We start from the raw sequence: 24,724 nt of genomic DNA, 5'->3' as shown, positions 1-24,724 counted from the left end.
ACATTATAATGATTTCATAGCATTCGAAATTCTTGAATGTACAAATTTCTTGAATATTTTAAGAGTTGTGAGAACAACTGATCAATAACATTCTGCTGCTCTTGAGTGTGATTGGGTTGTCATGCAATTTCTCTGTATAGAAGCGAGTTACTGATAAAGTTACTACATATAATAGTAAAAGGTGCAAGGAAGGAATTATTTGGAAAGTAACAAATAGAAGCTTTAGACTTGACTTTTTTATCATTTGCAGATATGAAAAAACATATTTCCTCACCATAATTTACTGTGTAGGTAATTGGCAGAGCTTTACTACAGGGCGTTTCAATAACGTAGCCCTGGTTCTCACTAAAGCTGTGCGCACCTTTCCGCATTTTTGACCATGGGAAAAGAAGCAAATCTTCATTTTTGATTAAAACTAACATACCCTTTATAGCCGGGAGAAAAGGGGTGTTCCACTTTTGACGTGATTGTAAATCACTTGAATATTCAAAATGCTATCTCTTCCAGTAAGATTGTATTATTTTATCAATTAATTGTTTTCGCGTCTGTAAATCTATTTGCAATATGTTTTTTGATGGAAGGATGTTTAAGGGAGTCAAAGTGAGGAAATGAGCTGGCGTAAGAGATTGGAGATCACTTGGATCTGAACTCATCCAACATATTGGTCGAGTATTGAGAAGCGCCTCAATCTGGATTAACATGGTATTTAATTCTTCATAAGTAAGAAATTGTTTATCTATTACTCGATATAAATGCACCTTTATAGATTTTATGTTGGACTCCCACAAACCCCCGAAATGGGGTGCGGCCGGCGGATTTAAAGACCAATTGATATTATGTTTGTGAAGTTCGGTGTTTAGTGATGCACTTAATGTTTTTGAGTTAAAGTTGAAATATATCGTTCTGATTTGGCACCAACGAAATTTGTCCCGCAATCTGAATACGGACAAGAGACTGGACCAATTTAAAAACATCGAAGTTGTTAAGTCGGAGCCAAGTTTAATATGTATTGCTTTTATGGAAAAACAAATAAATAAACAATATATGCTTTTGAACTTTTTACGCCCCTGAATTTTCCCATGGTTACGCGAAAAGGACCAGCATAGTCAGTACCGGTGTGCTAAAAAGGTTTTGCCTCCATAACCCGAGGAAAAGGTAAATCAACCATAATAGGAGTGAAGGACTTAGGATGACTTTTAAAGCAGTTATTGCTTTTATGAATACGTTGGCGTTTAATGCTGCGAATGGATAAAATCCAGTATCTTTGACGAAGAAGGGAAGTAAGTAAATGTGGATCAGTATGTAAATATTTCTCATGATAATAATCAATTATCAAATTTATCACGTAATCCTTTTTGGGTGAAAGCAACGAAAATTTATGATCAAAATTTAGGTTAGCATGTGTTAAACGTCCACCAACTCTTAAGAACCCATTATGTAAAAATAATCGTAAAGTCCGATACCTTTTAGGAAACTTATTCATTTTCAAACAATCAATTTCTTTGAAAAAATAGATTTGTTGGATAATTTTGATTATAGTTAATTCGGCTATGTTGAAATCTGAAAAATATATTTCACTTCTAGATGCAATAATTTTGCAGAACGTAAAATAAATACAAATATTCTGCATAGCCTGCTCATGATGATACAATGAACTTTTTTTTCTGGAACATTTTGCATGGAAAATTTTAAAAATTGACGAATTGTTTTCTTTGGGTTCTAAGTCTATGTAAAACATGTTCAGCAGTTGTTTAGTTTTCGGGTGTATGATATTAGTAATATTTCTGACAGGATGACCTTCTTTTTCAATTGCGGCTTTGATATCATTTTTATCTGTAGCGTAGTGCAGATATTTGAGTACAACCCTGTATGAACGTTCCGCTTTTATCTGATAGGTATGAAAAACGACGTCTGTTTCACGCAGAAATTTAACAAAATTGCGGTAGTCTTCTATATCAAAAATGTTGAATTTAATAGTTTTATTGGGTAGGTATTTAGTGATGTATTTGTCTTTATTAATAATTGAATTAATATCAGCTATCATAAGATTGTAATCTCGAACCCCGTAGACAAATAAAGGCGGAGGAGTAGATTTTTTATTATTTGTTGCCTCGTCTGATGGTTTAGAAACATTGTTTTCTAGAGCGCTAAATTTGTTGGCTAATTTTATGGGAACACTTACATTACTTACTGCGTTGTTCGGGCGACGTCTTTTAGCGGAAGTTACCTCTTGCCATGGGTTTTTATTCGTGTAATCAATCACATCGCGTGCAGTGGACTCTGGGTCCATTGTTGCTGTTGAAGACATATTACTTGTTGATGGAATAGGAGTTGGATCCGACGATGTTGATCTGTTTACTGCATCATCGTTATTTCTTTTTGTAGTCATCTGGTTCAGAACTAGTTGAGTAGAATTATTTTGGTCTTCGTGAATGATGTTAAATGATTCCACAATAGGTATTGTGGAGTGATAATTTATAGTACTCCCTGACGGGAACACTATATTTAATTAAAAAGCACTGAATTCACAAGTAAAGTCACTTACTAGATCAAACACTACACTAAACTGTGACTAAATAAATGCTGTTTATTATGCTTGTTGATTGTACTCAGGTATTGTATAATTGATGTGTTCGCTTCGAGCACTGAATGAAGAATCTGTGTATAATTGTAAATAATACTACTGAGCCTATACATTTTTTTTTAAATTCCTGCGAGGAGAGATAGAAAATTAATTAAGTATTGCTTCTTTGAACTGCTTTTTGAAAAGTTTCAAGTAACATTCGATGAATTAAAGTAAATTGAATAAAAAGTATATATGTAAGGCAGGGCGAGGCACAAAGGTCCAATTTGACTTTGAGCAAATATAAACTATATTGTAAAAACCATAACATTTTTATCACAACAAATAACACATATCAAACAAACAATTATCTGACTACGTTCAGTAAACTGCCTTCTATTTCATCATTGTAGAAATGTGCTTTTTTGATGTTTTTCAAAAATTTGTTATCTAGAGGGGTAACTTGAAACGGGCAGGTGGCAAAAGGGTTCAAAGCTTTATTATAATTTTAAAGGTATTTTACAAAATAATTATATTTTTAACTAATGCTAAAAAACTACCGATGGAAGAAAATACTTTTATTATGGATTTTCAAAGATTACCGTTTAACTCCCCCATTTCGTTTTCAAATCAAGTTTCACTTTCAAATATTGCTGTTAAACAATGCCTGACTTTACTGATTTTTGTCACATCGGTGGTGGACCTTTTTAACCCCGGACCCTTATAGATTACTATCTATTTTTCGATAAATTATGGGAAATTATAACAGTGAAAATGTTATTCGACAAAATTTCCATTTGATCGATACCAAATTTAGGTTCTGAATTTAAATAACATGAATAAAAAATAATATAACATAGAAAATATTTTATAAATACCAATGAGTATATAATTATACAAATAAGATCTTTCAGAGCACCGTGTTTGAGAAAAATATGCCAAAAAGTGCATTTTCATATTAACATTTCAAAAAAGTTGATATTCCGAGTTTCTAGTAACACTTGCGGCCCGTTTAATAACGTTTTTGTGTATAAATAAAACTACAAACCAAACTACTTACTACAATTTATTCATAATTAAATAATATTCATGTAAAACATTATATTAAAAGTAATTGAACATCATCTGTCAAAAACGTTTGACATTTCGCGTATTAGCCACCGTCCATTGTTTCATTCAAATTAAGCTTCTACAAAAATTTTCAAATTAAAAAAATAATATGAATATGAATATGAATATGAATATGAATATGAATATGAATATGAATATGAATATGAATATGAATATGAATATGAATATGAATATGAATATGAATATGAATATGAATATGAATATGAATATGAATATGAATATGAATATGAATATGAATATGAATATGAATATGAATATGAATATGAATATGAATATGAATATGAATATGAATATGAATATGAATATGAATATGAATATGAATATGAATATGAATATGAATATGAATATGAATATGAATATGAATATGAATATGAATATGAATATGAATATGAATATGAATATGAATATGAATATGAATATGAATATGAATATGAATATGAATATGAATATGAATATGAATATGAATATGAATATGAATATGAATATGAATATGAATATGAATATGAATATGAATATGAATATGAATATGAATATGAATATGAATATGAATATGAATATGAATATGAATATGAATATGAATATGAATATGAATATGAATATGAATATGAATATGAATATGAATATGAATATGAATATGAATCTGAATATGAATATGAATATAAATATGAATATTAAAATAAATATGAATATAAATATAAATATAAATATAAATATAAATATAAATTGGTGTGGCCTTGATTAGATAATAAGACCACACAGAATGGCTGGTATTCTTGAATATAGACTGTATTGGAAAACTAAACAAAAGCGTTCTTTTCTCTTATAATAAAAAAACTAAAAAATGACCTCACTAGGTTGATTAAAAAAAACTTAACAAAAAAAATTCTTAAACGGAACCAAAAAAGGGAAGCAACTGAAATCGTACTATAATATACTATAATAGCGCACTGGAATCGAAATGAACAAGTAACATGGAAATTCACTATATCCAAACTTAATAGAACCCGAACCAGAATCGAAATAGAACCGAACGCACTAGAACTGAACTGGAAGCGGATTAGGACCCAACAGTACAGACCTCATGTCGGAGGCCTCGATCGGAATTTTGAAGTAAAGAGATAGGAAGTGGATTAGAATGGAATGGTAATTCGGTTGACACGTTGCACCTCCAAGATGGCGACTATATTATTACCGACGCATGTAAATTGTCATTGTGGCGTCACCATTTCTTCCCCGGGCAAAAAGGGTACCTTTTAAATACTAAAAAATATAAATTGAAATATCTAAACCATTAATCAAACTATGCGAAGAATAAAACACATGAGAAATGGTAAAGAAATAACATGTTGATTCTTAATTGAATCTAGGAATTAAGTTAAGTTTTGAAGGAATATCTAATGCTTCTATGTTCACCAATCAGAATCAATATTATGGATAAGTAATCTTGACAGGAAAGCAGTAACCTTGTTATTTGTTTAAAATAAATTAAAGTTGCTCAGTATCTTGCTTTAATAATACTGCCAAATCTCATGCGCACCTTTCCGCATTTTTGACCATGGGAAAGGAAGCAAATCTTCATTTTTGATTAAAACTAACATACCCTTTATAGCCGGGAGAAAAGGGGTGTTCCACTTTTGACGTGATTGTAAATCACTTGAATATTCAAAATGCTATCTCTTCCAGTAAGATTGTATTATTTTATCAATTAATTGTTTTCGCGTCTGTAAATCTATTTGCAATATGTTTTTTGATGGAAGGATGTTTAAGGGAGTCAAAGTGAGGAAATGAGCTGGCGTAAGAGATTGGAGATCACTTGGATCTGAACTCATCCAACATATTGGTCGAGTATTGAGAAGCGCCTCAATCTGGATTAACATGGTATTTAATTCTTCATAAGTAAGAAATTGTTTATCTATTACTCGATATAAATGCACCTTTATAGATTTTATGTTGGACTCCCACAAACCCCCGAAATGGGGTGCGGCCGGCGGATTTAAAGACCAATTGATATTATGCTTGTGAAGTTCGGTGTTTAGTGATGCACTTAATGTTTTTGAGTTAAAGTTGAAATATATCGTTCTGATTTGGCACCAACGAAATTTGTCCCGCGATCTGAATACGGACAAGAGACTGGACCTCTTCGTGAAATAAAGCGCTTAAAACAATTTAAAAACATCGAAGTTGTTAAGTCGGAGCCAAGTTTAATATGTATTGCTTTTATGGAAAAACAAATAAATAAACAAATATATGCTTTTGAACTTTTTACGCCCCTGAATTTTCCCATGGTTACGCGAAAAGGACCAGCATAGTCAGTACCGGTGTGCTAAAAAGGTTTTGCCTCCATAACCCGAGGAAAAGGTAAATCAACCATAATAGGAGTGAAGGATTTAGGATGACTTTTAAAGCAGTTATTGCTTTTTTGAATACGTTGGCGTTTAATGCTGCGAATGGATAAAATCCAGTATCTTTGACGAAGAAGGGAAGTAAGTAAATGTGGATCAGTATGTAAATATTTCTCATGATAATAATCAATTATCAAATTTATCACGTAATCCTTTTTGGGTGAAAGCAACGAAAATTTATGATCAAAATTTAGGTTAGCATGTGTTAAACGTCCACCAACTCTTAAGAACCCATTATGTAAAAATAATCGTAAAGTCCGATACCTTTTAGGAAACTTATTCATTTTCAAACAATCAATTTCTTTGAAAAAATAGATTTGTTGGATAATTTTGATTATAGTTAATTCGGCTATGTTGAAATCTGAAAAATATATTTCACTTCTAGATGCAATAATTTTGCAGAACGTAAAATAAATACAAATATTCTGCATAGCCTGCTCATGATGATACAATGAACTTTTTTTTCTGGAACATTTTGCATGGAATCTAACGCAGAACGTATGGGTCAATGTCTTCTTTGAGAGTAAAGCCACGAGGGACCTTTGAATCAATTACTATTGTTAGGCGATGTATTTGGCAATGAACCACGAGAAACACAATTGGCAATATTTGCCTCGGAGGGAATGTGATACCACTTGGCAGAAGGAAGTAAATCATGAACTTTTGTTACTCTATTTGCGACAAAAGTTTTCCATCTATGAGCTGGACCTATTAACTAATGGAGCACAATCATCGAGTCCGTAAAATCATATATCTCTTTGATACATGAAGAATAATGATTGGAAGATATGACAAAGGATAATTATTTTGCCAATAAATGCGCCATGTTGCAATTAATGAAGAAGACATTAGGTCATCCCAATTCAATTTTAATAACCATAGTTCTATCATGATCATTTTGAATTTGATGGTAACAGGCGTAATGAAACCCAAATCCCAAATACGAGCAATGTTGGATAATATATGGCGATTGGTCCAATTTTGATAAAGAAGGTTGATATTAAATTTTAAACAATCTTAAATTAGATCCCATATCAATCCTAATACTTTAACGGACGTATCAAATTTAATTAGCGGATAAAATGAATTAGCATGAAAAATTAATTTGTGTTTTATGGTGTGATTCAAATTGTTTATATATTCAAATTGTTTATACAGACGATCATTCAAAGCCCACTTCGCAAGTTTAAAACGCGCGGAACGGAACAAACTCGACAATTGAACGTAATTTTTTTTTGTCTTTTCGACTGTGTTTGCACTAGTAACCACGTCGTCGATATAAAGATCATTTTCAATTATATCAGTGGCTAAGAGGTAATTTTTGCTCTCATCTTAGCTAGTTGTTTAATAGTGCGTAACGCACGAAAAGGAGATGACGTAATACCAAACGTGACTGTGTTTAATTCATAAATGCCGAGGGAATCTTCTGGAGAAAATCTCCAAAGTAGCCTTTGGAATCGTCTATCTTGATCACGAATTAATATATTTCTATACATTTGTTTAATATCGGCCGTTAACGCAATTTCGCCAAAACAAAAGTTAAGGATAATTGTGATAATGTTAGACTGTAGTTTTAGCCCGGAAAATAGGTTCGCATTCAGGGAAAGAAATTCAGCATTTTTTGCTGATGCATCAAATACAATTCGTAATGGTGTACATGAGCTGTCTTTAATCACAGCGAAATGTGGAATATACAACCATTCATTGGCTGCGGAATCATTTACATGGCCAAAAAATGACATGTGTTTTTGTTGTAAATAATCTTGAATTACTTCTGAATATTGTTTATGGAATTCAGAAGATTTCCAAAATTTTTGTTCTAAAATACAATAACGTTTATGCGCGAATTCATATGATTTTTGAAAATTTACATTAACGTTGTCACGGAATGTTAATGCGACCACGTAACGTCCATCGAAATTCCGTATTTTGGTGGACGTATAGAACTGTTCGCAATAATAGGTACATCTTCTAACTCATAAAATGTTTTGATTTGTTTAGATAAGGAATCATGTTCAATCGTGGATAGATTTGTCGAACTTGAATCAGGCGATGCAACGTTTGGAATAGATCCCATTATTACATAACCCAATTTAGTATCCAATGCGATAGGTAAATCGACGGTTTTTATGTGATTTGACATAATAATAGCGTTAAATACATCACAACCCAAGATTCCATTAACAGTTTGAGCAATGAAAAATTTATTATTCGCCAGTTGTAAAGATAAAAATTTATTAATGGAATCGAAGGGAATTTTAATGATCCGTTGTGGTTTGACAATTTCATGTATTACATGAAGGAACATAATAATAAAATTTGCCATGCCCGTATTTTTTGTGAAGAGTTACCTATAGAAATGACTTGAGCCTTGATCGGTGTTATCTCTAGTTGAGCGGATTTACAGAATGACTCAGTAACATAGTTGCGATCGCTTGCGGTGTCAATAATCACGCGCAACGGACTAGTTTTAATGAACCGAGAGCTAGTGAACCTTTTGAATAACGGTGTTCCTGTAAGGCTGAAAATTTTGTACAGGTGATTTTTAACGTGCTAAGTACGGAAACGACGCTCTGGCAGGTTTTAACCCTGCACATCATGGTCGTCCAGGCGTTTAAAAGTGTAAAAAATCTCGAAAATTAAACTTGTTCCTGTAAGCTTAAAATTTTTATACGATGTAATTTATTCATTGAGGAAAACGAACTGCCAGACCATTTCGATCTGCACAAGGACCTGCCAGACGAGCCGGAAAGTGAGCAAATAATGCCCCAAAGTAAACTTTGGCCTGTAAAGCTGAAATTCACATATGTGTTTATCTAAGCAATTCTAAAAAAGTCTGTGCAATTGCCAGACCATTCTGGCTAGCATAAGCCCTTGCCAGACGAGGGCAAAAATGCTATGATGGGAGGGCGAGTAATAGGCGTTGCGTGAAAACTTATAGCATATATTCAAACTATATTATGAGAAAGTATGGTCAAAATAAATTTAATTAGTCGCAATTAAATATATATTAATTAATACTTCAATTCAGGCTTCTATTGAGTATATATTGAATTTTCTGAAAATAGGTAAAAATTCGAAAAAAACATTTATTTCTGAATGTTCAACGGAGGGTAAGAGATTTGATGAAAAAAACTCACAGGTAAAAATTATGAATTTTTTTTTTCAGAAAAAAAGAAGTAACCTATTAAAGCTAATAATAAAATTCACGAAATTTGTGTTCAACGTGATTTGTTCGATCGCCTATTAGCCCGATAAATCCAATATAATATTGAACTTGAAAAAACAACATATCACATTACAATTTTTAGCTACCCGAAGGAGAAGTATATGTTTTCATCAAAAAATTCGATACGTTAATTTTTCCTCGACGTTTCAAGCCATTCTGAATCGAATGAAAACAAAATTTGGAAAAAGTATGTGTGTGTGTGAACAGATTTTTTCCGTAAGTAAATCGACGTTTTCTCAAAAACGACTGGACCGATTTCAAAAATTTAAAAGCCATTCGATGTATCTCGATGAGGACTATTGTTTGTCAGTTTTGTGCGACTATTGGCTAAGCTGTTTCTTTGTAAGTAGCAGAAAAGTGAACAAAATTTTGACCACGTTTTAGCCAGCAATTCTGAATAGATTATGAAAATTGAAAAACCGTTTGAAAGATATTGCTTGGGAATCGTTCTGATTAGTTTTTGGTAGTGATCGGTCATGCTTTCTTGTAATGAAGTTTTGAATTTTTTTTTTCTACAATTTTTATTATTATTTTTTTGTCGGTAGAGACCATAGTCTTCTAGATCATACCAAAAAATTATGGCCCTACGACAACTCGTTTAGCTTTAAAAATTCATCCAAATTTGCAAAAAATTATATTGCTGTTTTGGCATTTGTTAAAACTAGACCTTTTATGGACGTTTGCTCAAAAACGCCTGAACCGATTTCTGAAATTCAAAAGCCATTTGATGTACCTCGATGAGGACTATCGTTTGTCAGTTTTGTGCTACGATCTGCCGAACAGTTTCTTTGTAATTTGGAAAAATGTGTTAAACATTTCGTCCACATTTAAGCATATACTACCGTTTCTATTTTGAAAAATCAAAAACTGTTCAAAATATATTAGTTGGGAATGATACTGATTAGTTTGAGGCGAAAATCTACCGAGTCGTCTTCTTGTAATTAACTGTTGAAAAAAATATTTAAGCCGATTTTTGGTGATATAAATATATATCATGGTCTTATAGAACTTAGTGAAATATTACGGCATTACGACAAGTAGTTTAATTTTAAAAATTCATCAAAGTTTGAGAAAATGAGTAGTTTTTTTGACGTTTGTTAAAATTAAAATCGGACGATTTACTTGGTATAACGATAGAGGACTTGGTCCTAATGAACACCCTAAACCATTAAAGTCCTACAAAAACTAGTTCAATTAAAAAATTATTGATTTTTGAACATTTGCTTTTAGAAAATACTTCGAGTTAGCGTGTTTGTTCGTTTTCAATTATGTGTCATAAATCCACTCGGAATACTTTTAATCACTCATGAATTAATTTATTTTTTATTGATTAAGTCAGTTCAGTTCAGTCAGTCAGTTTAAGTTCATGTAATTTGCCTCAAGGCAAAATACCACTACCAACTAGTTTCACTTTGCCATGCAGATGGAACTATCTATAAAACCGCGAAATCAGCAATGATTAAAGCCTTACAAGCAAATATATCTGATAACGAAATACCAAAACAATTTGGTATGATGCTGTTGTTTTCGATGGATTTTATTTACTGCATTCAATGAAAAATATTCCAAAAACATTTGGTAATATTTCGAAAAAAAAAAATATTTTAACGGTAGCACTAGTTCCACGAGTAGATATAGTTTTCAAATAGTTATTTAAAAGTACCAACAATTCTCAAACCTCAAAATACTGGCTGGATATTGGTTGAAAAAATATTTGATTTCAATTGGTTTGTGGGAGATACCGTTCTTTCTTCAATTTTTGAAATAATATGGCAACATTCTTCTCGTATTTCTCATACATTTTTTTTGTTATTTGATATTTTATTATATTACTAGATGACCCGACAGACGTTGTCCTGTACCTATGTCTACATTTTTCAATATAATATACTAATATTTACCGTTTACCTTTAATGCTTTAAAAATTTAAAAAATTATTGTTTTTTAAATTACTCGTCACGGCAAAATATATGTACATTTATAATATGAGCGATGTTAAATGTAGAACTTTAAATAAAATGATGAGTCTCAATCCTCAGACTATATTGGAAATTAAAGTCTTTCAAACGGTATAACATAACCATAATCATAACATAACACTGGTACTTCATATTGGATTAAATTAATTTAATTTTTAATTATTTAAAATATCTAAAATTGTATCTTAAACTTCTCCTAATCGATATCGTGAGGGCCGAATTGTATGTATTCATCTCTACTTCCCATTTGTTGTTCTAAAGTAAAATTTTTATGAATTATAAAAATACTGTGGAAAGATTAGTAAAAGATGCAAAGAAATTGTATATGGAAGAAAACTATATTGAAAATTTAATATCCGAATCTTGTGTTGACGCCCCCTAAGGCGTACGCTCGTATTTTTCGCATTAAAGGTAGGCTGATTAATACTTAATTTTATATATTAACCCGGCGCCAATGACGCGAAAAAAATTGCAAGAACGATGACGTTGGGTCATTTTGACCCGACGTTTTATTGAGGATTTATAATAAAAAATATATACTTTTACTAAATTGTAATTAATGTTTACTAAATAAAGGTATTTTCTGCATAAAAATAAATAAAATAAAACTAATATATAATAATTAAACTTTTATTGACATACTTAACAAGACATGCAAAATCAACTTTGAACAAACAACATATGTTAATTATAAGTTTTGGTTTAAGTAATGTTAATAATCATTGGTAACAAACATCTTATAATACTAAAAAAGAGATCAAATTAAGTTATTTTTAATTATAAATGCCAATCAGTCTTCTATTTCCTCATTTACTGACATCGAACTACTACAATTATTGCAGTAGGTAATAAAATGATCAGGGCATATATAAATTTGACATTCATGACAGGTATGACTTGTCTTCTTATCTTTTTTGGACGGACATATTTGGCATCTCTTGCGAACGCCTAGAATCTTTCGAGGTGGTTCATCTGTGGTTTCACCTGTGAATTGTGCGATTCTTTTGCGCAGTTGACGTGGTAAATTCACTCGAGCTCGTCGCACTTGTAAATGTTCCTGCACCATGGCGAGTCCCAGATTTTTTAGGAAATGTCTTCTTTTCATGCGTGTATCATCATTATTAGCCCGGTATATTATGTTTGCGTTTATTTCCGATATATTTAGCATTGCAAAAAAGATAGTCAATGGCCATCGTTTTGTGTTTCTACTCACGTTGTATGACGCAGAAAGATTGTCCACTACATCCACTCCACTCTTGGTGTGATTGTAAAAGGATATGATGTCTGGTTTCCTTTTGTCACCTGTAGACTCATCAATTTTTTCGTCATGATGTAGACTGGACATCAATAAGACAACTTTATTTTTCTTTGGAATGTAGGAGACTAGAGTTATGTCCTTTTGATGTCCAAAGGTAGATGATCCTGGACATTTTCCACGTGTTGTAATGAATTGAGGTGGAATCTGCCGTTTGTTTGTTTAAAGAACACAAAAAATAAATATAAAATCACTAAATAGAAAATAAAAGTATGTCACGAAAATATTACATTTACAATGACGCTGGGTCAAACATACCCGATTGGACTTGACGCACGAGTTGCTCGTTGCGCGGGCGGCGTCGCACTGAGCGAACCATCGGGGCGGGTAGCGGGGAGGCATCGCTTCAGCTACTCAAACGCTTAAACCACATAACCCGGGTAAACAAAATATATGTTCGTTAAAAAACGTCTCGGGTCATTATGACCCAGCGTCATTGGCACCGGGTTAAGTGAATTAATTTGTCATATTTATACATATGTGCATAATTCAATCTGCAGTACATATACTGTATTTCATATTTTAATTTCTGGCACATCTAAGCTGCTTTTAGGCAACAATAATGTAGATATTTCATTTTTCTTATTCCTAATCATAAATTTATTATACATATTCTAATATTGTTTAGGTTCATAAGTAAATTGAAATTTTTCGCAGATGATAGTTTTCATTTATTTTCAATGCGAACAGTGACATGTCGTTTTTTGCAATTTTTATCTTCCTCTAGGGTAAGTTTTTGTAATCGTCCAAAAATCGAAATTAAAATTTTTTGCATTTCTCGACGTTTTGAAGGTTTCTGAACATTTTGGAATACCTCAGAAAAACTGGATATGTGTGCGTGTATGTATGATGTGTGAATACAAATTTTCGGGCGCACGGATCAACCCATTTGAATGGTTCAAAAAACATTAGATTACTAATGATAGGGAAATGTGCTGATAAGTTTTTGGAAAAGGCAGGTCCAGCAGCTATCGAGATCAAGAGCAAAAAGTGCAGAAAATAGAAATCGAGTTTTTGAGAGAACGGAACATCCGATTTGAATGATCTAAAAATCATTCAATTAGTAATGACTAGAACTAGTCATTTTTTTTCAAAAAATTTTTTTTGGGCATTGAAAATAATTCAGATTTTATTTTTAATTCTGACTAAAGTTCTAATATACTTTAACCCTCCGTTGGTCAGATATTCATTTACCTTTGGTCGGAGTGGTCTGGCTGGACCACCATTCATTTTACATGCTTTTATATGGGATAAATGAGTTAATGGTATCATATATATTAACGATTATTAGTAATAAATATTTATAGTTTTATTTTTTTTACCTTCTTTTGCATGTGTTGAGCTTGCCTCCAATAAAAATATTAAAAAAAAATGGAATATAAAAAAATCGTTGCACTTTTTGTTAATTTTTCTGTTTTATATCATAGAAACACAATATTTATTCTTCTTCGGTGCCTTCGAAATGAATGTGAAATTCAAATGCAAACGGAATAAGGCGCGTCGCCTTTGGAATGAGCTGTAGAACTCAATGTAAAAATATAATTTCACTTGAATTGCCTACTTACGGCTAAAGTTTTTCCAAAAAAAGTTTCGAACGCAGTACGGGTATTCAATATGTGCGCATTATTCATCCAATTTTCAATGTTTGCGACAACTAATAAGTTTGATAGGTTTTCAAGGCATTTTCATATGTGTGCGTGTAAATACTAACATTCATGTTACAACACATATCAAAGGATATATAAAACGCAGTTTGGATAGAAAATGCCAGAGAAAAAGACAAAAGACCGTCCAAAACGCGTACATATTTCATACAAAATGTACGGTAGTCTAGACAGACCACTCCGACCGTTCAAAGTATAAAAAAGTTAGTATCTTTATAATTATCCTTTTGTACATTTTTTCGTCCAGATTTTTTTCTTGATCGACAGCTAATGAAATGTTAGGAAAAGTCAAGAAATTTCAAGTCGTTCATTACTAAAAGTGTTTTTTTTTTAAATTGAAATCGAAAAAAGTCTGGCCGGACCATTTCGACCGACGGAGGGTTAAACAAATAATTTCAATTTTGTAATTCAGTTTATATAATTTTTATAAATATTAGATAATGTTACAATATTTATAATAATCTATTTGAAAACATTCAATATTCCTCAAACATTTTCGTTACGGTACGGGAAGTTCCAGCAATTTGCCTTGAGCCACGATGCCATACACCCCACTAGTTTCCATTTATTTTCACAATATTGCACATACATCAACGTACTTTATAATCACATACATCATAGAAAATTTCCTTAACAAACTTCAGAAAGATTTATCAAAAACCGAATAATCGTCTAGAAGGACTATACTTTTAATAGCAATAAAGCTCAAATTGATTCTACGTTTCAGTTAGAATTACTAAATACGTTAGTTACTAAAACGTTTGAATGAGAAAAAAAGGGCTGTTTTTAAGGTTTTCTCGGCAATTATTCGATATTTCTCGCCAACCAGAACCATCCTTGGACTTCAACGAATATTTAAAAAAAAGAATGGGCCAAATTGGTCCAGGCGTTGTTGAGTTATGCGCTTACCAACACATTTTGCGATTCATTTTTATATATGATTAATATATTTAAATTTTTTTTTTATAGGCGATGAAGTCAACAATGGCAAATCGTATGACGATGAAGTATTAACTAGCGATATATCTGATAATAATGATTAATTCATGATAATATATATTTGATTGTAACTAATTAAATTTATTTTGATCATAATTTATGATTTCTGATAATATAGTTAGAATATATGCTATAAGTTTTCACGCAACGCCTATTACTCGCCCTCCCGTCATAGCATTTTTGCACTTGTCTGGCAAGGGCTTATGCTAGCCAGAATGGTCTGGCAATTGTACAGACCTTTTTAGAATTGCGTAGATAAACACATATGTGAATTTCAGCTTTACAGGACACAATTTATTTTGGGTGATTTTTTGCTCACTTTCCGGCTCGTCTGGCAGGTCCTTGTGCAGGTCGAAATGGTCTGGTAGTTTGATTTTCGAACTTCTTAATGAATAAATTACATCGTAAATTACATAAAAATTTGAACATTACAGGAACAAGTTTAATTTTGGGGTGTTTTTTACACTTTCAAACGTTTGGACGACCATGATGTGCAGGGTTAAAACCTGACAGACCGTCGTTTCCGTACTTAGCACGTTTAGTTTAGTTAAGAATAACTTGTACAAAAATTTTTTGCCTTACAGGAACACCGTTATTCAAAAGGTTTACTGGCTATCAGTCTATTAGCATTCGTACTTTTTACAGTACTCGGTATATTTTATTTGCTTCGATATTTTTAATACTGTTTATCACTTAAACATTATTTTTTATTTATTTTATTTTATTAATTATAACAATCAGAGTCAAAATGACTCTATGAGTTACAGAGCTGATATAATAAAAATAATATATAAAAATAAAAATAAAAATAATAATAATTACAACTCATAACATAATTAAAACTAAAGGTAAAATTATAATATAAACTAAATAATTCGTTCCAATGAACAGCTCACTATGTTATGTTAAATCCAAAGGAATTTTTCTCTTCAACCTTCTAGTAGACGGAGTCATAATTAGAGGTGCTATAAGATGATTATCACTTAAACATAAATGCTGAACTTGTTATCGCTCTTAACATCATGTTGGCGCCGGGTGTTGTTGACACCAGCCCAAGTACTTTGAGAAACAATGTTATCAATCATGAAACTGAAAATTAATACACATACTTTCAAAAAATAATAAATATACCTGGAAAAGAGATGTTTTTTCTGCATTTTGATATGCCTTGCTTTTTTAAAATATTTTTTTTTATATATAATTTTATATACAAACTACGTTTGTTTTTATTATAGATGGCAACCCAAACAGTTGTCTCATCTCTATGAGCTGAATTTTTATTATTACTATTACTGTAATAGTGATGCATTTAATTGGTGCAGCAATGCTGTATTAGGGCTGTTTTCACTTGGAAACATATTGCTATCTATATTTCCAAGTGAAAATCGTTGTCACTGCTGCCTGACAATAGCCTGCTCGAAGTGGGTATCGAGCCCGGGAACCCTGATCCAGGTCCAGTCGTTCTAGCCACTTACCTACGAGCGAGCTCTTTTTCAAAATATGCATAGCATAAAAACACAATATGTATTTTAAACCTTTAATTTGCAATAAAACAATTCGTATCACATATCTGAACTGTGTGAACAAGAATTTACTAAAAATAAAATCTATAATATACAATAACAAGAATTTTATTATTATTATTATTATTATTATATATATATATATATATATATAATATAATATAATATAATATAATATAATATAATATAATATGATATAATATAATATACTACAATGTCCTACCAAAAAATGATTCAAATGTAATAAATAGAAAAATAAAATTTGTCAGCTGCCAAAGGAGTTGCAACATTATCTGGATTATGGTGCAATTGACGCGACAATAAAATTACGTCTATGAGAACAAATTCTAAAGCAAAGCATGAACGAGTTGCCGTTATAACACTAGATGTACACAGCATTAATGCGGGTTCATTCTTGTATTCTCCGCGCATAAGTGATCCTACAGATATTGCAAAAACAGCAACAACTAAAGATGCGACAATAGCTTGCACTTGTACAACAGCTATATTATATATATATATATATATATATATATATATATATATATACATATATAAACAAATATGTATATATATAATATAATACAATATAATATACTATAATGTCCTACAAAAAATGATTCAAATGTAATAAATATTAAATAAAATTTGTTCATGAAAGTCGTTTCATGGCAACAAAGCTATATGTACTTCTTGTTTATTATACGATTTATCAATGGACTGCAAAAGTATAAACGCCAACATGAGAAACATAGATCCTAATAAATCTCCTAGAGCAGTTAAGTATGGAATGGCTGAATTATCAGGGTCTATTTTAAACTTCTACATGACATGAATTATGACATGAGCAATATAAAGTAAAATTATTAATTGCAAAGTACTAACTACTAAATAAATCAAAACAAAAAATATATCTAAAGTTACTGTAGATGACTGAATAAAATCAGCTACAAATATAAAAATTGTTTGCCCAAACATTGATATCATTATTAAAATTCGAGCCATTTTTGCATAAGGAACACCTTTTAAAATTGCTCTCCAAGGTGACTCACAAATTATCGAATTAGCAGGTAATATTCCTAATACTGAAGTTTTGTGTAGCAGTGTCGATATTCTGCTTGCTTGAACAGAAACTAAATTGCCGCCAATTCCATTTATTATCGGCTGAAATAATACAAAACCACCAAAGTGTTCTACAGCAGAGTCTAACACTAAACCTTCAAGTCCGCTTATGATTAATGCGGATATTACTGGTACCCATCCTGAGAATAATACTGGTCTAGTATATTTATTTCGTAAAACTATTAATATCCAAACTATTAACAAAATAATGTAAATAGATAGCGCTAGTCCCAAAAGCCAGCGATCAGAATCGTGGTATTGAAATAACCATGCAGAAATCGCTGATAATACTGATATGGAAACAACACCAATAGAAGCAGCTAAAGGAGTTGCAACATTATCTGGATTAAGGTGCAATTGACGCGACAATAAAATTACGCCTATGAGAACAAAATCTAAAGCAAAGCATGAAGTAGTTGCAGTTATTACACTAGATGTACACAGCATTAATGCGTGTTCATTCTTAAATTCTCCGTGCATTAATGATCCTACTGATATTGCGAAAACAGCAACAACTAAAGATGCGACAATAGCTTGCACCTGTACAAGAGCTACGTTACCGATTATCATATTCAAAATGTCACGTCTTCTCTTCATGTTTCCCAAGTTGTATTGCGTTGATAATCTAGAAGCCAGACACATATCTAAATTGCCTTTCAATCCGAGAAGAGCCGGAACCAAAATCAAGAGTTCGGAGACATCGTCAAATACTTCCCATTGTTGGACGAGGCTGAGTATGACACCTGCATCTATTGTTCCAATACCAGCAATCATAAAAGGAACACCAACTTGGAAAATAGTATATATCCAATTTTCTTGCACTAGCTCTTTTTCGCAATTTTGAGATAATTGATAACTATTGTCTGAAGATGACATAGATATTGTTGTCAAAGACATCAAGGAACCCGCATTTGATGAGTTTTGCACCTCTTGGTTATTTGAAATACTACTGCTATATTTATTTTCAATTATTTGTCGGTAGTTTTGCTTTGCTAAATCTGACACATCCAGCTTATACTTGTTTATATCAAGCTTCTTAGCACCATTTTCCATTCTGAAATGCAGTAGTTATACTAATCAGAGCAGGATTTTACATAGAGCTTCAAATAAATGAGTCCACCTGAAAACAAAAATATTCCTTTAATGTCTCAATCAAAAAACATTTATTACCCTAGATTTTTTGTATAATTTTTTGTGTAATAATAGTAATGTAATATTTTCAATCAATTAACAAGACAAAATTATTTATTTATCAAATATGTAAAGGCTTTGTAGAAACTCAATTTGAAAATTGTATTTTTTTTCAAAAATGATGTTCTACGATCTCACTAAGTATTGACAATTTCTTTGATTTTGACCTTTGAATAAATTACGTTATTACTTATTACAATAACTATTAACTATTATTAAATATATAGGGTGCTGTAAACAGAAGTGAACCACGTTTTCATTTCTGAAAAAAAATACATTTTTCAGAATTATTTTTTCCAAGGCCCTTATATATTTAATAAATAAATAATTTTGTCTAGTTGATTGAAAATATTACACTATTATTTTTGAATGTATAATAGTTAAAAATGAAAATGTTGTGTTATATATATTTTTCATTCCAAGGGTATTCCAAAACGCAACTTTTTATCATAGAAGATGTTAAAATTCGATGACAAATCGGGTGAAAGAGACCGATGGTAAAAACTTTCTTGGTGAATTTTTTAGCGCGTTTTTCTGTAAAGTGCGGGAGTAAGTTTATAATCTCCAAATGCTTTCTAAAATTGAGCAAGTATCAAAATATAATAAATACATACGCGCTTCGACATACAGTTCACTAGTCTTCGTGTAGCCACTTCAACCTGTGGCCCACGTCTTTCCACAGCGCCCTATTTAAAGGAACCGAAACATCATTCATTTGGAAAACATATGCGCGCGTGTGTGTGTGTGTGTAAAGAGATTTTTACCTTAAATCGACGTTTTGCCAAAAACGGCTGTACCGAGTTCAAAAATTTAAAATCCAATTGATGTATCTCGATGAGCCTTGAGGCAAGTTACATGAACTTCCCGATATGTTTAAATAATCGACTTAATCAATAAAAAATAAATTGATTTATGAGTCATTACAAGTATTCCAAGTGGATTTATTACACATAATTGAAAACAAACGAACACTTTGACTTGGAGTATTTTCTAAAGGCATTTTTTTAAAAATCATCAATTATTATAATTGAACCAGTGTCCATGGAACTTTAATGGCTCTGTATGTTCATTAAAACCAAGTACTCTATCGTTATACCAAGTAAGTCGTCTAATTTTAATTTTAACAGACGTCAAAAAAACTCATTTTCTTAAAATTTGGTGAATTTTTAAAATTAAACTAAAATTTAATTTTAATTTAAAGACCGTGATATATATCGCCAAAAAAAGTTCTATAAAAATCGGCTTAAATTTTTTTTCAACAGTTAATTACAAGAAAACGGCTCGGTAGATTTTTACCTAAAACTAATCAGTATCATTCCCAACTAATATCAATCAAACAGTTTTTGATTTTTTGAAATCGATTCGGTAGTTTGAGCTTAAATGTGGACGAAAAGTTTAACCCTTTTTTCCAAATTACAATAAAACGGCTTGGCTGATCATCACACAAACCTGACAAACAATAGTCCTCATTGAGATACATCAAATGGCTTTTAAATTATTAAAATCGGTCCAGCCGTTTTTGAGAAAACATCGATCAAAGGTCTAATTTTGACAAATGCCAAAAAAGCGATACTAATTTTTGCAAACTTTGAAGAATTTTTAAAGCTAAACGAGTTGTCGTAGGGCTGTAATATTTTAGTATGATCTAGAAGACTATGGTATCTACCGAAATCGGTTCAGCCGTTTTTGAGAAAACGTCGATTTACGGCAAAAACATCTCTTCACACACACGCACACACACACACACATACTTTTTCCAAATTTGGTCTCATTCGATTCAGGATGGCTTGAAACGTCGAGAAAACATAAAATTAGCGAATCAGATTTTTTTATGAAAACATAAACTTCTCCTTCGGGAAGTTAATAATCAAAAACTATTCTAAAGATATTGGTTGGGATTGATACTGATTAGTTTTAGGAAAAGATCGTCCGAGCCGTATTCTTGTTAAAAAAATTTTTTGGCAATATTTATAAAACTTTTTTTGGTGATAAATATCATGATTCTAAAAAACATCCGAAAATATTACGGCCCTACGACGTAATACGTCACGTATATATATTATATATATATATATATATATATATATATATATATATACTAATATATATATATATCGATATATATATATATATATAATATATATATATATATATATATATATATATATATATATATATATATATATATATATATATATATATATATTAGAGCTGTCAAGAACCGGTTCCAAAGTCCAAAAAGGCCCTGGGTCCGGGAGAACCGTGATCGGTTTCAACCCGGAAAAGTCCGGATCGATCCCTAAAAATTCCGGACCGCTTCGGAAAAAACCGGCACCGTTTTTTTTTTCTATATAGTGAATAATGCAACAGTATTTCACTGTGACCCTACTTTTTTCTTATTTTTTTTTATTCAGTCACAAACATCCGTTTCAAGCTATGTGTTTCGCTTTTTGTTCTTGAAATTTTTTTTGTAACTATTTGAATTTTCTAATATAATTATAATTAATACTTTTTTGTGCATTTGTATTTAGTTATATACTTGTTTGCCACGAATGCAATTTTCAAATTGGAAATTGTACATTCGAATAATATTTAGTCTGCTTTCATTATTAGGTTATATGTAATTTTCATAAACTTTTAAATAAATAATTATAAAGTTTTTCATAAACCAATAAACTTTCTTTAATTACTTTAAAGCATATTTTTAGTTTTTTAATAGTTTCTCAATTAACGTTTTCGATGTCCATAGCAAGAGGCGGTTTCTTTTGATTAGGAGAATTTACAAAACTGGCTGCATAAGTATTAAAAAAAAAAAATCCATTAAAAGTATTACAACAAAACGCCTTAGTTAATTGAAATAAATAGCTTATTTCATAAGAAGTAAGTTAATTTCAAAATTGTTAACTTCATAGAAATATAAAAATTTCATACTTTGCTAACAGATACTTATATTTTTTTTCTACCTAAGCTCTTCCCATTATGTAATTCGACCCTTGCACAAGATGGCGAAAGTGGAGCTTATGATCATAATATTAGTAATTGTACTAATACATAATATAATATATATATATATATATATTATATATATATATACGAGGTCTGTTCAAAAGTACCCGGAATTTTCGTTTTTTTCAAAAAAATATTTATTTATTCGTCTACATTAATGTGGTCCCCTTCAAAGTAGTCCCCCCCAGATATAATACACTTATGCCAGCGTTTTTTCCAATTTTCGAAGCACCCTTGATATTCACTTTTTGATATGTCCTTGAGCACTCTCAGCGATTTTCTTCAATCGAGGAAAACCGCCGTCCTTTCATGGGTCTCTTCAACTTTGGGAATAGGAAAAAGTCACACGGAGCCATATCTGGTGAATTTTTGCACTTTGCAACACTTATTTCATTTTTTACGCAAAATTTAATACAAATTCTTTGACTTTTCAATCTTCCATTGTAAAAATCGCCGAGCTCAGAAAAACACGTCGAACCTTAGCGACTACCACAGACAAAGTAAACAGTGAATATAGCTGAAAATTTCATCATACTTTAGGGGCATGTATACCAACACAATAAAAAAAAAATTTTGACAATCAGACACTCCAGACCCGCGAAATTTAATTATTAGTAATTCCGGGTACTTTTTGAACACACCTCGTATACATATATATATATATATATATATATATATATATATATATATAATATATAGATTTCAAAGCAGAAGCGTATTTTTAGAGCCTGGCGATTGTACATCGACTCATAAATCGTAAAACAACAAATTTCAAAAATTCCTTCGAGTTTGCTAATTAATTTTGAAATATTGCATATTTCAAAACAAATTTCAAAAATTCCTTCGAGTTTGCTAATTAATTTTGAAATATTGCATATTCTAAAATAGTGTTCATATACAAATAACATATATATAAAATAATATATACTTGAAACATAAACTAATATAAGTTACATAAACTGTTTTTTTTAAGTGACAATTTTAAAAGTAGAAGTTTTTATTAACTTCTATATCGTTTGAAATGTTGTTGAAATAGATAAATATTTAGTTTCAGAAATAATAATTTTCAGGCGGATTAACAAAATGGGGCTCTTGTAGTCGGGTGTTGTCTATTGAAAATAGTTGGTGGTCTTTCTGAAAACAAGTGTCAAAGTATGATTTGGAGAAGTCTTTAAAATCAATATTTATGGGCTAAAGACAGATGGCTCGCAATAAAAAATTCGGACTAATACATATAACAATGTTTAGCTTCTCAGAAGTAAGTTAGCATAATATTATCCAGTCAGATTTTCTGGCTAAAACAAGTACGCCTTTGCGAAAGTAATAATAGGTTAACTTCTTAATTCAAATGAGTTAATTAATTTTGAATCGAAATTAGGATTTAAAATAGAAATAAATAATGTCTTGAGTTATTATATTTGAATACTTGAAATGTTGAGTTAAAATTAATTAGAATTAGAAATAATAATATAGAATATAAAATAAAAACGTTGTAGGTGACTAAATGCTACAAAAAAAATGGAACCGTTGCCGGTTCTCAAAATTTGGGAACCGGTTCCAGAACCGGAACCGAACTGGACCCGGATTCTATTCACAGCTCTAGATTCAAAGTCTAGTAATCGGGCATAACATCAATAAAAAACATGATTTTCTTTCAAAAATTTATTTTAACTCCATATGTTTCGGCTATAATCCTAGCCTTCATTCAGTGGAAATATTAGTTAATCTTAGTGTTAAATTGGAAAATTTTAATAATCCATGGTATCAGGTAATGGACTACACTATGTATTATAAACATTAAACTTGTAATTACACAATATTTTCACAAAATACTAATTTAAAAATCACAATTAGATAAGGTGTTGTTCGTAGACTGGTTGAAGATATAATGAAGAAAGGACCTTTTAAAAAATATTTTTTACCAAGATTCTACACCTGTGTGGAACGAATTGCGAATCCTTTGCGCGTCGTTTTTATTATTTTGTGAGGAATTTAGAAATACTATCTAAATAAAGAGATTTGTGTCGCACAGCGTGTTAAGTTCATTTATATTTATATATATATATATATATATATATATATATATATATATATATGTGGCGAATCAAGCAGGCTAGACATTGAGGAAAAAACAAAATGATTTGTCATTTTTTATTTATCATAAATGTTGTAATTAATAAACTGTTTTTTTCATGTTCATAATTAATTAATAAATTGTTTATATTCATAACTTTTATATATACACTAGCAAACCCGACGAACTCCGTTTCGCCACCAGATGGTTTCGTGAGAAAGAAAGAAAAGAAATTTTTTGTTTTGTTTTATATTTGAAAGGGAAAAATTTGATTTTATTATACAACAGTAATGAATTGGTTTCAATTACAAAAAATGAAGTGTTTTTTAGTGAACTTCTCTAAGTAAATGAAAGTGAATCCGCAAATTATCCGTTTCATTGAAGTGCTCTTTGGTAAACTACTTTTTTGTTTTTTGGTCTGACGTAACAAAACAAAGTGGATGGTTTTCCAACTCGTGAAAAGGCAACCTATAACTGCCCATGTGAAAAATAATGATTTTCTTAATAATCTATTTGAAATTTATTC

At 30.9% G+C, this 24,724-nt stretch overlaps 1 protein-coding gene and 1 pseudogene across 1 annotated transcript; both read right to left on the bottom strand.

Annotated features, from left to right (window-relative positions):
- Positions 1–12,094: 12,094 nt before the first annotated feature.
- Positions 12,095–12,772, bottom strand: LOC113381271 (the record flags this gene model as incomplete). Its single annotated transcript, XM_026620233.1, has 1 exon — positions 12,095–12,772. A coding segment is annotated over one exon (678 nt), but the record flags the coding sequence as incomplete, so codon positions are not given.
- A 4,699-nt stretch (positions 12,773–17,471) lies between these two features.
- Positions 17,472–19,043, bottom strand: LOC113381272 (annotated as a pseudogene).
- Between the last annotated feature and the right edge of the window lie 5,681 nt (positions 19,044–24,724).

The sequence above is a fragment of the Ctenocephalides felis genome, unplaced genomic scaffold, assembly GCF_003426905.1.
Source record: "Ctenocephalides felis isolate EL2017-DRISC unplaced genomic scaffold, ASM342690v1 CF-g0.4_SCAFFOLD_02763, whole genome shotgun sequence".
Classification (NCBI taxonomy): Eukaryota; Metazoa; Arthropoda; class Insecta; order Siphonaptera; family Pulicidae; genus Ctenocephalides; species Ctenocephalides felis.
This window is presented reverse-complemented; position numbering and strand designations above follow the sequence as displayed.